The 15,132-nt window shown below is 36.7% G+C and overlaps 1 protein-coding gene across 7 annotated transcripts in view; it reads right to left on the minus strand.

Annotated features, from left to right (window-relative positions):
* Window positions 1–15,132, minus strand: part of PRKD1 (protein kinase D1) — a 289,465-nt gene that overhangs the window by 49,023 nt on the left and 225,310 nt on the right. For all 7 annotated transcript variants that reach the window (XM_070504191.1, XM_070504187.1, XM_044765419.2 and 4 more), the window contains 4 exons: window positions 3,661–3,871; window positions 3,449–3,526; window positions 1,437–1,641; window positions 38–161 (listed from right to left, as the gene is read on the minus strand). In XM_070504191.1, coding sequence (XP_070360292.1) covers window positions 38–161; window positions 1,437–1,641; window positions 3,449–3,526; window positions 3,661–3,871 — 618 coding nt within the window. The remainder of the gene's footprint in view (window positions 1–37; window positions 162–1,436; window positions 1,642–3,448; window positions 3,527–3,660; window positions 3,872–15,132) is intronic.

The following is a 15,132-nucleotide window of genomic DNA, read 5'->3' on the forward strand; positions in this document are numbered from 1 at the left end:
CGCAAGACAAGAGAAAGCTGCTTGCCGTGGGGCTTACCAGCGTGTCCTTGCTGGTGTAGTGCACCATCCATCCCTCCTTCATCACCGTGCTGCTTTTCCTCTTCGTGTGTTTGACAGACTGCACTACTCTCATGAGCGGGATATTGTTGCTTGTTGAGGGACTTGAGAAGTCAAAATATTACAGGAAAAGATTGTTTTTAGACATAGATCGTCCTTTCTTGCATAAAATTTTACTTCAGCTATTTCAAAGTGAAAGTCAAAAAGAATTCACATCCCATTTTTAGTGAAGTGTATTGTCAGAGTACCATGGTTCAGAATCTAGATTTCTCTGAAGAGTGATAGGCACTTTATAGATACACTTTAAAAAGCCTGAGGCAGGATAATAAGCACCTTAGTTTTCATGTTGAACTATATAGTGTTCCGTTTTTGGGTAAACATCAGATAGATTATTGTCTTAGGGAACGGAGGCCACATATTCAGAATCACACATGAAAGCTTATTTACTTACTTATTATATATTACAGGCAAAATATTCATCATTTATAGATAGTAGATAACATTTAAGATTAATTTGAGTCTCTCTCTGGATAATTTCATAAAAATTAGAATCTGCTCATGGAATTCTGTCAATCCTTCATCTCTTTCTTCCTCTTTCTTTCCTGTCTCTCTCTTCCTCTCTTCTTCCCCTCCCCCACATCCATATATGCAAGCACACTCTCCCGCCCCCTCACACTTTGATAGCAAAGAAATGTACATCTTCAAAAGACAGTTGGGTCATAAGACTAATATTTTCCAGTATTTAAAAAATGTCTCTTACACCACTAAATGGAAAAAAAATCCAATTATTTTATTGCTGTATTCTTGTGAACAATTTCAGTTTGTCAATGAATATGGCATTTGTAAAACAGACACAAAAGTTTGAATACACTTTATAATATAAATCAGAATACACTTTATAATATAACAAAATAATTGGGAAACTTTTTCTGTAAAGGGCCAGGTAAAAAATAATTTGGGCTTTGCAGAATACTTAACTTTGCCACTGCAGTGCAAAAGCAGCTGTGGACAGTATGAATGGGCATGGCTATGATCCCCCAAAAAACTTTATTACAAAACAGGCAGCAGCCTGATTTGGCCATAGTGTGCTGACCTCTGATATCAAAAATTAGGATCATCCCGTAATCAAAAAGAATCAATAATTAGATCACAAACATAAAATTTCACGTACTTCTGAATCCAGACCTCCTAACTCCAAAGGCACTCCACTCCTCGACAGTATCCAGCTCATTCATCAACAAATTAAACACACACTTTAATAATATATTACACTTTTATAATACACATACTTTTATGATACATTAAAATATCAAAAGCTTTAAAAAGTAATACCCCTTGGAGTTCCATTGTTGGACCAAGGCTGGGAGTGCAGCCCTCACCTGATGGTTCTGTTGGAGTCCTCGTGGTCTGGGTCTGGGTCCTGCATTTCCCCACTGTCGTTCTGGCACTCTGCCATCACCATCTCAGCATCTTGGACCATTGCCTCTTCCATGTCATCCATGAGCCCGCTGTTCCTCTCACTGTCATTGTCATCACTCCCTTCTTCCATGACCACGTCAGACTCTGCCCCAGGGCTAAGCAAATCTAAAAAATTGTTTTGCACCCATGAAGATAAGCCTGGAATCCTGGAGCCACGACTTAAGAGAAAGTTAGCCAATCCTAAAACAAATCAATTGGAAGCCCTAAAATATACAGTTATGAGATAACTTTATCTTTTCTTTCACTTTCCTTCTTTATTTTAGTACATAAGTATCTGAATTTGTGAAAGGATGAATATATAATTTTACAAGCAGATGCTTGTCATGCCCCTAAGTTCCTAAGTCTAAAAACATGAAAAGTCATGGAGAGCCCTAGAAGGAAGCCATGGCGGGACACAAGCAAAGTGTCACAAAGTGCTATCAGATACAAGTCAAGAGGAAACCAATCATATTTCAGTAATGCAGCCCTGGTGGGAAAAAGAAATACATGGGAGGATGAGGGAAAACCTTCACAGGCAAGAAGACTCAGGGTCATTGATTCTTGTGATTCCAGTGACTTCTTAAATCATGGATTCCAATATCAAAATGGGTCACAGAAGCAGCAGCTTTTAAATACCTAAGATATTTGATATTTGACGTAATTTTGAATTCTGTCATTATGTAGTTTATGGTAATGCAGCAAATTATAATGACTAATGTGAAGAACTTATTTTAAAATTAGAAAATTGATTGATCAGAGACCCTAGCCTGACAAGCTTGAAAAATTCACATTTTACCAAAATTTTCTAACTGCATGGGGAAATGCAATTTCAAAGTAATCAAGAATATCAAAAACTTCACTGTTTCCCTTTAGTTCTAGTTATCAAGACATTTCCTGGACCTGAACAAAGTCAATACCACACGCCACAGAAAGTGGGAAGATTGCCAAGCTTTCCATTTTGGCAGCTAATTCATGAATCACCAAGGCAGAAACTAGTATGGGAATGTTTTCCTGGAGAGACTTCCCTTCATCATCATCATCTTCTTCTTCTAGGTATATATTTCTTCTAGAGAAGAAAGATCTAGAGTGAAGATAATCACTTGTTCTTCCATGTTTTAGTAATGAAAATACTTAGCTTATTTCTCTGGTATTCTATCTCCATTTTTCTTTCCAGAGGGATATCAGACTGAAGATATAAAGCACTTCACTGTCTATGGAGAAGGTTAGCCTGGGATAGTAAGTCAAATATTTTCCTAAGAATCCATTAGAAATACTACTTGGGAAGAAAATGTAAGCTGTCCCTTTAGGACATGACATTTTTCTTAGGAATCTTTTTATGCAGCTAAGAGTTTTCCCAAAGGAATATTCCCAAATGCAGAAAATGATATGTATTTTTAATTGGCTAAATTAAAGTTCCTTTTATTATTATTAAAGATGCAGGTTAATGAGCACATCCATAATGGAAGTAACTAGAAGGAGGAAGGAAGCAGGTGATTATTCCTCTGTGGTTCTTCCATTCTGTCACAGACAGGGAAGAAAAGTTAACTTCTGTCTCACTGCTTGGAATGAGGATGGAGGAAAAGAGACAGAGCTGTAACTTGTAGGCAAGCCAACAATTTCCGCATTTCTGAGCAAACTAGGAGAGGCATGTAATATAAGAGAGCTAGGGAAGAAATTCTGGACATCCAAGATCTCAGTACTACCTGTTCACCATGTAGAAACTGAACAAGTCTCTGGTTTTTATCAAAACTCATTGAGCTGGAATGGGAGCTTTTCCACAGTAAAGTGGAACAAACTAAGGCCATAATTTACTCCGGGCTGAGTCACAAGTATCTGAACAGAAAACAATAAAAGTGAAAAATCCTGCTCAGTCATAACGGACACACTCTCCACCAGGGAAGAAGCAGGGCCGTGCCTGCTGAGCGTTACCCACCTCCATTAATGGTCACTTCGCCCAGGCAGTTGTTGGGTACTTTCGGGGCACAGCGTTTATGACAGTTGAATCTGCAATCTAATCACAATGTTTAAAAGAAAATCCGAGTATTCATCAGAAAGAGAAGTTGTAAAACAAAAAACACAGTCATTTCAAATGGATGAGGATTAGTTTAAGGATCCGACTTTGGCTGGTGGCGAGATGATCCTTACCTTTGCACTGCAGGCCCTGCCTAAAAAGCCCCTTGAGAAGCTTCTTGCAGTACTGGCACACCGTGGGCCGGGTGTAGGAGTGGATGACGAACGTGTGCGGCACTTTCACTTTAGACATCAAAATCTTGTCGAGCTGAATTGGCCGTCCAATGTAGGACTGAGAATTCGACCTCTTCTCTCGACCAATAAATGACTCCGATGGTGACTTTTGCTAGATGTTTGAAAAATAATAAAGGACAATAAGATGTAAGAGACTCCTTGATTTATCTATTTATGCATCTTGAAATCACATTTTGTTTTAACATTGTATGTAGTGGTTTGATCCTTAAGAATACGAGAGAAATAAACTAAAACTATATTTCTGTTCATTAAAGTAATTTATTCCCCTTCAATTTCTTATTTGAGTTACCTTCTTTTTATAGTCTACAAAGAAGAGACTTGGAGATCAGAATTTTTCAACCTTGTTTCTAGGACTTTCAAATATTTTTGGCTTTTAAAAAGTAATTTAATTGGTTTTAATACAGAAATATAAAGTTGAAAATAAACAAAAAAAGGATTCTTAATCCCATCGCACATATTACTTCATTGACATCTTCTAAAGTATGACAAGCACATGGTTAGAAAATGCCCATGGCTCAGGAAGACAGAAAATGAAAAGTAATCCCCCAGTCTGCCCTACGTGGCACTTCATCTGAAAGGTGCCTAGAGTTTCTTTGGATTCCTTCAAAGAAAAAACAATGATTTAAACTTATTCTTCAACCATATAAAAGTAAAGGGTTAAAATTATACTATCATTTTTATAACTTAAAAACATAGTGACTAATGGACTATACAGCACGCACAAACATTGGGGTTTTGGTTGTAAGTATACCTCTGTGCCTTCTTGTTTCTCATTTTGGAATTATTGAATCGGCCTAGTCCATAGATTTAAAAAAATTAAATTAATTAAAGTTAACTGTGTTTTCAACATTTATGGACAATTTCATGGTATCTCTTGATATCATGGAAACACACTTGGGAAACATCAGAAAAAATGTATTTTGGGATCATGAGAATAAAAGACAAGCTGAATTAGTTTTTCATAGTTTTTATAATTATCTCATTTTTTAAGTTCCTACTCTTAGTAATCATCGTGTTAGGTGCCTTATAACATAGGCCTTGTTATCTACAGTTGAGCGTGTAAGCTCATAAAGTTTAAATACATTCTTCTGGGTCAAATGCTAGTAAATAGTGAAGGCAAAACATGACTCCACATTTGTTCACCTCCAGAATCCCTGTATTATCAACTCACTCAGTAATTTCTAATTTGGAATAATTACTGATGAGATGAAAAATAAATCCTATTTATATACAATTTCCACTCATTTCAATGTCTATCTGCACCAAAAGGTTATACCACTTATTGTCAAATGGAGAAATTTTGATTCGCAGATTCACTAGTTGCAATAAAAAGAAATTTGAGATGAGGTTCTACCTAGGGATATTACGTCTACAGTTAGATTTAAAATTAGAATTCCATAAAAGAAAACTATAAAGCACAATTACTCTGGAAAGGCTCAACTCTTGCAGAGACATCTAGCGAGCTTTCAAAGACAGGCCAAAGCTTTGCCAAACCAGAACCATAAATATATTGAATAAATATCTTCAATGGAATTGAAAAATAATCAAATCCACAGAGTCAGGTCCCTGTTTTATGTGTTCTTCTTGAGTAACTGTAGCCAACCGGCCAGTTTTAAGCACAGACTAAAATTAAAAGTGATATTTTTCCATAGTTGGAAAGTTTCAACACTCAGGACAAAAACTGACCTGATGTCGCACTTTCTTAGCAGACTTAAAATGTTCTCAGATTTGGAAAATTATATGAAAAGTTGACCAAATCACTCTTTAGTTATTTTCCTTAATTTAAGATACCTAATTCAGGACTGTATTATCAGAGCCAGTTTGACATATGACTATTCACTCTACCAAGGGGCAAATTCCCTTAGAAGAGAGAGATGCAGTATGATAAACTGAATGTTTTCTTTTCATCCAATATGGTAACATTCACATAAACACTGCCATAACTACAAGAACTAGAATTATCCTTGAGAAGTCATTTCATTTATTACCTTCAAGGTAGGATTACATAAGGAATTTTAAAACATTACATGTGTTTAGGGAAAATAAATACTTTGTGGCCCGGAGACTGCACTAAACACACACTCAGGCAATGATGAGATTCACACAGCCATATGTGTCCTTGGCACAGAATAACAACTCACAAACTGCATAATTTATAGTGTCAGAAATTAAGACTTTAATAGCATTTAAGATTTAATAACAATTTAAGATTTTAACAGCATTAATAAAGAGTGGCCTCCCGCCATTCACGACATTTTAAAATTAAAATCAGCTAGCAACACGGCTAGACATGCATATCTTTACCTTTTCTTATAGTTCCAAGTATAATTAATCATTTTCAATGTGGCTTATATTTCTAAATGAAAAAGCAAAGCTTTAAAACCTTGAGATGGGGTGCATGCGCAGCACCTTTCCTATGGGAACAGATCGACTGTTGGAAAGAGATTGAGTTGTCTAACTTTACTAAATTACAAGCACTTTGGGAAAGGGAGAGTGGAGAAGCCTTCTGAAGCTTTGTTTTCAGAATTATATTCCGTGGGAGTGTGCACACATTCATTTGCATGTACTTTTCCCCACCATGGGGCAAATCTAAGAATCTAACAGAAAAGGGAAGACTGGGTCACTATCTGATGACTCTGTAAATGCTTACAAGATATTCATCCATTCTTCAATCCAAATGTGAAACAAGGCCTTCACTGATATATAACAGATTATAAAACAAACAGAAAAACAAGAGCCTATGAAATATTGAAATACGGCCATTGCCCTGTACATACATTTGTTTATAATATATATATATATCATTGTTGACATAAATGTTTAAGAACCCCCATTTCTGTAATCCTGCCAAATCATCCATTTAAAAGCATTTCTAATGATTTGAATGCAAACCAAACACTTCTAAGGATTTTCAGAATCAGTGATATATTTTTCATTAATAATTAATATTCGGTTCCTATTTTAAGGAAAAAAATATGTAATTTCAATTATTATGTGAAGTTTTGTTTGAAGGTAAATACACCAGAAAGCTGTAATTACAGTATTTTTTGTTTGATGTATCAAGTTACAGAGCAGGCAAAAATTCAGAAATTGGTAATTTTAAAGGAAATAGATGATAAAATATCTCATTGATCTAAATCCAAGTAGCCTGGACTTTAAGATAACTTCGACATGAAACCAGACTTAGTGATTCAAAGGGTAACGTCAGCTTAAGTAATCAGTCCTTCTGGCATGTAATGCATTATTGTTCAAAGTAAAGAGACACATGATTGCTTTGTTTCCTCATAAACTTACTCCATTTCATTTTTTTACTTAGTTGTATATTTAATTATAATGTGTACAGTATTTTAGAGCTTTAAATAAGATCTTTTTTAAAAGTTAGCTCTAGTAAAGAGAAAAATCCTTCCTTACCCATCAACACCAGTGAAGGTTTTACCAGGTTTACTAAGTTAACTAACTTCCACCATTACTTGCAGCTCCAGTTTGGCACCGTGCATTTGGTGAACTTGGCCCGTCTGAGGCATGATTGTCTTTTACGGGAATAGGGAGGAGAGTTGAAATGCTTTGGAAAGAGAACAGCTACATTTTGTTTCATTCTTCTTCATTATTATGTTCAGACCAAAGACTGGCTCAAAACTCTCAGAACAGATTTAAAATTCCCTTCTCTATAATTATGGTAAGGATATGCAGGAGAATGTGCATCTAAAAATTTACATTTTTACATTAGCCATTGGGCCTATGAATTGATTTTTTTTCCTGTGTGGGGGAGTTTGGATCAAATTACAGGTGTGGAACTTTTGTGAGAAGACATCACTATAATATATGGTATTGGGATGGATTACGTAAAGGATTCAATTTGATAAATTATAGATGATAAAGTATAAAGGTCTCTTTTCTGTTCTCAGCATAAGAGGAACCACCTCATGGATGGGAGACAATATGAGAAGAGAAAAATGATGAAAGCTGCAATTGAAAGCCAGGATTAGAGTTTAAAGAAAATAAAGATTATAGAGATTAAAATATTTTTAAAGTCCACGGTTTTCTGAAGCACCTGTAACATCCTTATGCTAATAATGTCTCATTTGAAATTACTGCCAAAGTTAAAATTATATGCACTGAACACCTACTTACTCTGCTTTTTAACCTGGTATGCTAAATTAATGACTCAGCAAGTCTGGAACCTTCCCAGGAAATGACTGCTTAGATTACATTATGGAAACTCCAACTGCCAGCATGTCTTTAAACATTCAACAGGACTCTGAAACAATTTCCCAACAAGGTATATTCCACCCTCAAGTTCAAAACGAATTCTCTTCATTAGTAAAGCTACAAGACAGAGGGGGAAAAGTTGACTTTACTTGTGGTTTGCTTGTTGTCATTTATGCAAAAATCAAAGAAAGGATTTCCTGAGAGAGAAAAGTCACTTTACAAAATTTATGGCTCAAATAAAAACTTCTGCAGTATAAAAATATTTATGTTTATTAACTAAAATTCATTTCACAGTCCCATATTGGGAGTGGATTTTGGGTGACATAAATGCTCCTTAAGTTAAAGAGAAAGAGAAAAGAGATGCCAACATGTATGCTCAAGTCTTCTCTACTTTTCTCTTTCTCTTTGTCCCAGAGGACAAGTGTGGTTAAGACACTGTCCCTTCCTTAGGAGCTTATTGTCTAATGATTTAACCACACTCGTCCTCTGTTAACAGAGGAAGTGCCGGGTGCATGATAAACAATAAGCGTTGCTTGAACTGAAGAGAATGAATGTTTTCAAGAAGTAAATGCCTGGGAATAATGGATGAGACACTTCAATAGAGATATTCAAACTACAGGCTGTGATATAAGCCTTTTTTAAAGTTTGTATTACATGGACTGTAACTTTGACACATTTGCTTTATAGGATTTCAATATTAAGAGAGTATGATTGGCTAAGGAATGTTTTTCACTGCAACTGCTCTGCATAGATATTTGTCTGCCTGCTCCTCACCCCTACTTGGCATATCCAACACGAATGCAAGATCTGTGCAGAACTCTTCTGCTCTAGAAGGTGGGGGTAGCAAGCTCAATACCTGTAGGCTGTTAATATTAATGGGCAGCCCCTCATGTGAGGGATGCAACAAAGAATGGTGGAGACTATAGTCAATTGCAGAGGATAGACTCTATAAAAGGGATGGCCACGGCTCAAATACTGCTAATAGCTGCCATGCCAATGGCAGCCAGTGTTGCCAGACTTCTTAGTTTTTCAAAAGAAGCAGAAAATCTAGCTGTTTTATAAAATAATTCTATTTCTCAACGTTGTCAACTCTGAAAAAAACTGGAAACAGTGTGCAAGTCAACTGATAGACGGAATAAATCAGGTCCATGGGGAGTCTGCGACCTTTTAACTAGCTAATGATGTAAAACACTTTTTATAACCTTTATATGTACCAAACTCTTTTCACAGAACTTTACATGCATTAATTCAACCTGATGATCACTAGTGTTATGATCCTTATTTTAAAGATAAGGAAACTGAATCACAGGGAGGTTGAATCTTTTGCCCAAGATCACACAGCTTGTAAGCAGCAGAACTACGAACTCAGGTAGTCTTGCTCCAGATGATAACAATGATTCCTCTCTTCTTAGTCCCTCCCAGCTCTCACCTTCCCTGGTTTTATGCTAATATAAAAATAGAAAGTATTTTCTTCCCTCATTTAAGTCATGAAGGAAGAGTTCACAGGAGACAGTGAGAATAATTAAGTAACAGTATGTTCTACATGCCAAAATGCAATGTGAAACCCCTTAAACCTGACCTGCAGAAGAGACTTTCAACCAGCTGTCTGTGCTCAGAGTGTCTGAGTCATGCGTGTTTTCTAGAATATAATGACTAGCTGAATAAACAGCTCCTATTGTATAAGCATCACTCAGTTGGCTGCCTACTTTCCTGTTCAGGTGCTGTTACACTTACAAGACACTAGCACAACTGTGTGACAACAGATCTAATGAAACATTAATCCTTTATTCCAGAAGTTTCAAAATCTAGCATTTTGGACTCTCATTCAAAGAACACTGCAGAATAGCATCTTATGATAGTTCTCTCCTATGGCCATCAAGATGATTTATCTAATTTACCAAGTGTTTCCTGGAGCATACCCTACCTGAAAGCTTAATTCAGATGCTGCGGGACATACAACGGTCTCTGTGCCCAATGAGTTTACTATCCAGTAGGACTCTGAACACAACATAACTGCTACTATCAACAATAACAATATGTGCTCTTCCCTTCTTTCTGCATGGTTCTGCCCTAGTCTTCAGATTTCAGTTCACAGGTCACTGCGAAGAGGCCTCCAGACCACCAAACTTATTGCACACTCCCTGTCTACACTCTGTTACTCTCGGGTACATTGTCCTCTCTCCTTCAGAGCCACTACTGCAGCCTGCAACTGTCTTATTTACCTATTTGCTTATTGGTTTTTTACTGTCTCCCTTCAATAGAATATAAGTTCCTTGAGGAGAGGATCTTGACTATTTCGTTTGTCACTGTATCACCAACTTCAGGAACACTGCCTCACACAGAATAAGTGCCCATATAGGTTCAAAGAAAAGATAAACCACATCCATGACGGAGGCAAAGGGGTCATTCAGAAAAGGGGTTTCCTGAAGAAGAGGCATTTGGTGTGGACCCTGACGTGAGTCTTGCCCCATAATGACTACGTTGAGCATTATTTGCAGTTAGAATTTTGTGTAGGACTATTCAGTCCTCCCAATCTTCAGACTGCCTAGAGATTTCTTTTTTATACTCAGAAATCTGTTTATCCCACTTGGAAATGATTGTTTAACCGCACCCATAGTCGCTGCTAGTAAAACATCCCAGTGAATGCTCAGTCTGAGGCTGGTCACTTCCTAAGGAAAAGAAACAATCTGCTCCTTTTAACAACACTTAGATGAATGTATTACCTCTCACACAGGGCGTCAGGGATTTTCCAGCACAGAGCATTTCGGGGGCAACAGACAAGTCTGAAGACCCTGGGAAATGGAGTTCACATAGGAACACCCATATTTCCACGCCTGTAATTCACTGAGAAGAGGGTAGGGTGTTTGGTGAGTTTCTAATTGTTCAGTGCAATTGTTCAGTGTTACAATTCTGGATCTACATTCTTTGAACTACCTGCCAAGTGTGCCAGATAAATGAGTTCGGCTCCTCAGTTAGGTACTTAAATATATAGCATAAATAAAAGCTAATCAACACCTTTTCATAACTGTGAAAAGGGTTGCCACAGGGCAGGAAAAAAAAAGTATGCCCCCTGCTTAGTGGTGATGGATGCTGTGTTTTACCGTGGAGAATCCATTTTGTAATGTTTGCAGCAATCTGTGAAAGCTTTCACTGTAATAACATACATAATCTCTCATTAAAAATACAAGGTGATCTGGATTTGCCGACTGCTAAAGTAGTCTTGGAAGTTACATTAACTTTTATATTGCTTCACTCTTTTTAAATAAACAGAAATGAAGAGTAAAGGAACCTTACTATTTTCTTAAGTGATCCACCCTTTGTGGGGAAAGCACCAGAACTGTTGGAGAATTGTTGCAAATAACATGCACTGTTCTTTCAAAATGTCAGTTACCAACATCCTACAAATCTGTAGGTTCTTGGAGGAAAAGGGAGACATAAGTAAGATTACCTCTCTTTGTACTTGAAGGCAACGCAAGCTTAATGCCAGGCATTCTAAATTTATAAAATAAAAAAGGAGCATTTCCACCGAGGAAGAAAACAACTGTGCATGTCAACAGCTTCTGTTTTGGGGCTTTAAGACTTGTCCTACACACAGAAAGTGAACCGGATGATACACAGATTAGATGGAAAAATCAAGAATAGTGATTTTAGGGACATACATTTGCATAGTTTTTGACCCTGACTGAATTGACAGGGGCTTGGCCCATGTTTCTAAGCTCCCTGGAAAGCTGAATGAAATAATGTAGAAAGAGACGGTCCCATTGATTACTGCCTTGGAGACACTGAGGAGAAGCTGGAAAGCACCAGAAAAACAGCCCAGGGCTACAAAGGTTAGAGCTTTTCCCTTCCAAAATGGACCATGAGGATAACTTTATAGTACATCATAGAATCCCAGCCTATACCAGTCAATGAGGAACACGTGGTGCTACCTGTGTACATGTGTGCACATGGGCTTCTGAAACGACATGGTAGATAGAGCCAAAGACTGCATTTCAATGAAACTCAGTTAAAAGAGAGAGAGAGAGAAAAGATAAGAGACCTTTTCCTTTACCTACCAAAAAAGGGGAAGCTTTGAGTTTTAAAAATACGGGAAAGCACTAACTCAAATTACATCACTCATTGATATTTTCAGTGCACAGCTACAGAGAAAGAGACACCATCAAGAACTGGGCTATTTGGAGAAAGAGGGATACGTGTTCATAACTTCTGGACATTGTTTTATCTTGCATTTCACTATGTTTCTTATCAAAATGGCAATACTTTCATTCTTCTTGAGAAGAGAGGAATTTACAAGATCAAAGAGAACTAAATATCAGAAAGCCATATCTAATGGATCCAGTAAAATAATATTCCTTAAACATTTCTGAAAGCACAGATAAATATTTTAGAAGCTGAATTATTTCTCAAGTTGCTAAAAGTCTAACTTACAGTACTAACTCCCATCTCCTACTCCCCTCACTCCTCCTCATTATTATTTCTTCAACACAAAAATTTCTTTTTCTTTTTTCTAGCAGGAACATTTGTGAGGACACACAAGTTCTCAAAGTGAACATGAGTAACCGTTTTTCCTAGTACTCAGTAGCTGGGAGCTCAGTAGTCACGACTGCTCGGGAATTGAAGGGGAAGGGACTTAAATCTGGCAGTCCCAGCATGACATTAGATGGATACAGATGGCCACTAAGCAAATATTTATTATAGGTAACAAGGCTGTTCTGCGTCTTAAAGCAGAGAGCAATGTTTTGTGTTGTAAGGGATGGCTTGTGGGGAGCCATGGGCCTTTCCTGAGGTGGGCACAGGCCCTTCAGAGCCTTTGCTAAAGATCCATTTGCTCCTAAGACCTACATGTTTGTAAGTGTGGGCAAGAGGCATATGATGGCCCCCTCCCCCTTTGGAGTTCACGAAGAACTCTCCTCATTGCTCATATTTGGAATTACACATCTGGAAGTTTTTGTTCAGAGCATGAACTGATAATGTACATGTGGTCAGACAGACACGTGAAGTGAAATCAGATAACAGCTGACTAGTAGCACATCAAAGTCGGCCTCACAGTTCATTTTACTGGAGGCTCTTTCCCAACAAAGCCACCCCTGCACATACTTTTCTGACTCTCAGGAGGTGGAGAAGTACTGGTTAAAGAATTCTTGGATGTCTTTCCTCACTGAAAGTATACTCTGCCCAGGTTTGAATTTGGAAAACTAGTTTATACAATCGTCAAAAGAAATCTTGCAATATCTGGCAAAGTATTACATGGATGTCAGCATATTTAAATGGAAAAATGGCTTTTTAATTCAGATGAATCACCAGGATTCCTGAAATTCCAGAACACAAGAGTAATAATTAAAGCCTCTACTTCTAGATAGACTTCTGCTACTTTGGAAAATATCCTGGAAAATTTTCATTTGGCCAGAATCATCATCATAGTTTCATTCAGGATTAGAAATAAGTTTTTTTTTTTTCCCCATTATTTGTTCATTTGAAAAGAATCTACCTTGACTATTACAAAGTATATCAGGATCATATCCACTTATAGATAGATAATGCACTACTGGTATTCTCTTGTCTTTATTTATTATTTTTCTAATGAACCAAAACAGTAACTGAATGAGTCATTTTTGGGGGAGATTTTCTAGGAAAGTATGCAGTCAAGAGTTCTTCTTAGTACAATGTTTGTCTTAGTTAAATGTGAGTCAGTAAACTTTATGAAAATAATAGTTTATGGAAAATTATTTAGAAAATATGCACCCTCATATATTGTGTAAATTTCATAAAAACTAAAGGATGTAAAAAGGATAGAAAACAGTCAAACAGAGGGAAAATTTTTGGAACGAGCAATTTATTTCCTAATATTTTCTTTTTCTTTTTCTTTTTTTTTTTTTCCCAAAGATTGGCACCTGGACTAACAACTGTTGCCAATCTTTTTTTTTTTTTTTTTATGCTTTATCTCCCCAAATACCCCTGGCACATAGTTGTATATCTTAGCTGCAGGTCCTTCTAGCTGTGGGAATGTGGGATGCCGCCTCAACGCAGCCTGACGAGCGGCGCCATGTCCGCGCCCAGGATCCGAACCCTGGGCCGCTGCAGCGGAGCACGCGAACTTAACCACTCGGCCACGGAGCCGGCACCCTATTTCCTAATATTTTCTGTAAGGCAGTCTGAATGATAAAAACTACCAAAAAGACTAGGCTAAAAGCATTTAATTTTACCAAAAATAAATTCTCCATAGGGTCCCTTAACTTCAAAGCTATAACAGTAAACACTTCCTTAAAACCACTTAAAAACATCTAAAATAACTTCAGTAAAGTTCTCAAATTTAAAAAAAAAATTCCATAAGGCCTAACTTATTTTTTTAAAAAAATTGTGCCATCAGTCGTATCCTGTGGTTGCAAAGGGCACCAGTGTTTTAAATTCTGCTTCATTTCCTACCTTGACTTCTACCCCTTTACCTCAAGAAAAGATCATTCTCCTGAATCATTTGACAAGAATATTAAGTTTAATCTGCCGACATTGATTTATTTTCAATAATGTATACATCATAAGAGAATGAGTGAAAATGTTTTCTCTGTATTAAAATACCAGTATGGGAAAAGACATTGTCAAAAACACACATAAAACTAAAAATATACTTCCATTATAGACTAATAGACAAAGGATTACTGCCATAATATATAAAGATTCTAAGCAACTAATAAACAACTCAATAAAAACAGAGATAGGAAATTCACTGTAGGTGAAATCCAAATGGCCAATAAACATATGAAAAGCTGTTTATCCTCTCCAGTAAAGAAATACATATCTAGGCACTGAAATTTTTTTACCAATCAAATTAGTGAAAAAAGCCTTTTAAAATATTGATAAAATCTATTGTTACAAAGAGTATGAGGAAATGGAAACTCATACACTGTAGTCAGCAGAGTTATAAATTTAAGCTTTTACAACTTTCCAAAGAACTATTTGGCAAAAAAAAAGTACATATTCTTCAGTCTATCTGGCTTCTAAGAATATAACCTACTAATTCATTCAACAAATGCTTATTGAGAAAACTCCTAATACTTTTACAAATGTGCACAAAATACATACAAGGATGTTTAGTTCAGCATTGTTTAAAATAAAAAAATGGTAACAATCTAAACAGTAGGAGAGACT

The sequence above is a fragment of the Equus asinus genome, chromosome 2 (genome assembly GCF_041296235.1).
Source record: "Equus asinus isolate D_3611 breed Donkey chromosome 2, EquAss-T2T_v2, whole genome shotgun sequence".
NCBI classification, from domain to species: domain Eukaryota; kingdom Metazoa; phylum Chordata; class Mammalia; order Perissodactyla; family Equidae; genus Equus; species Equus asinus.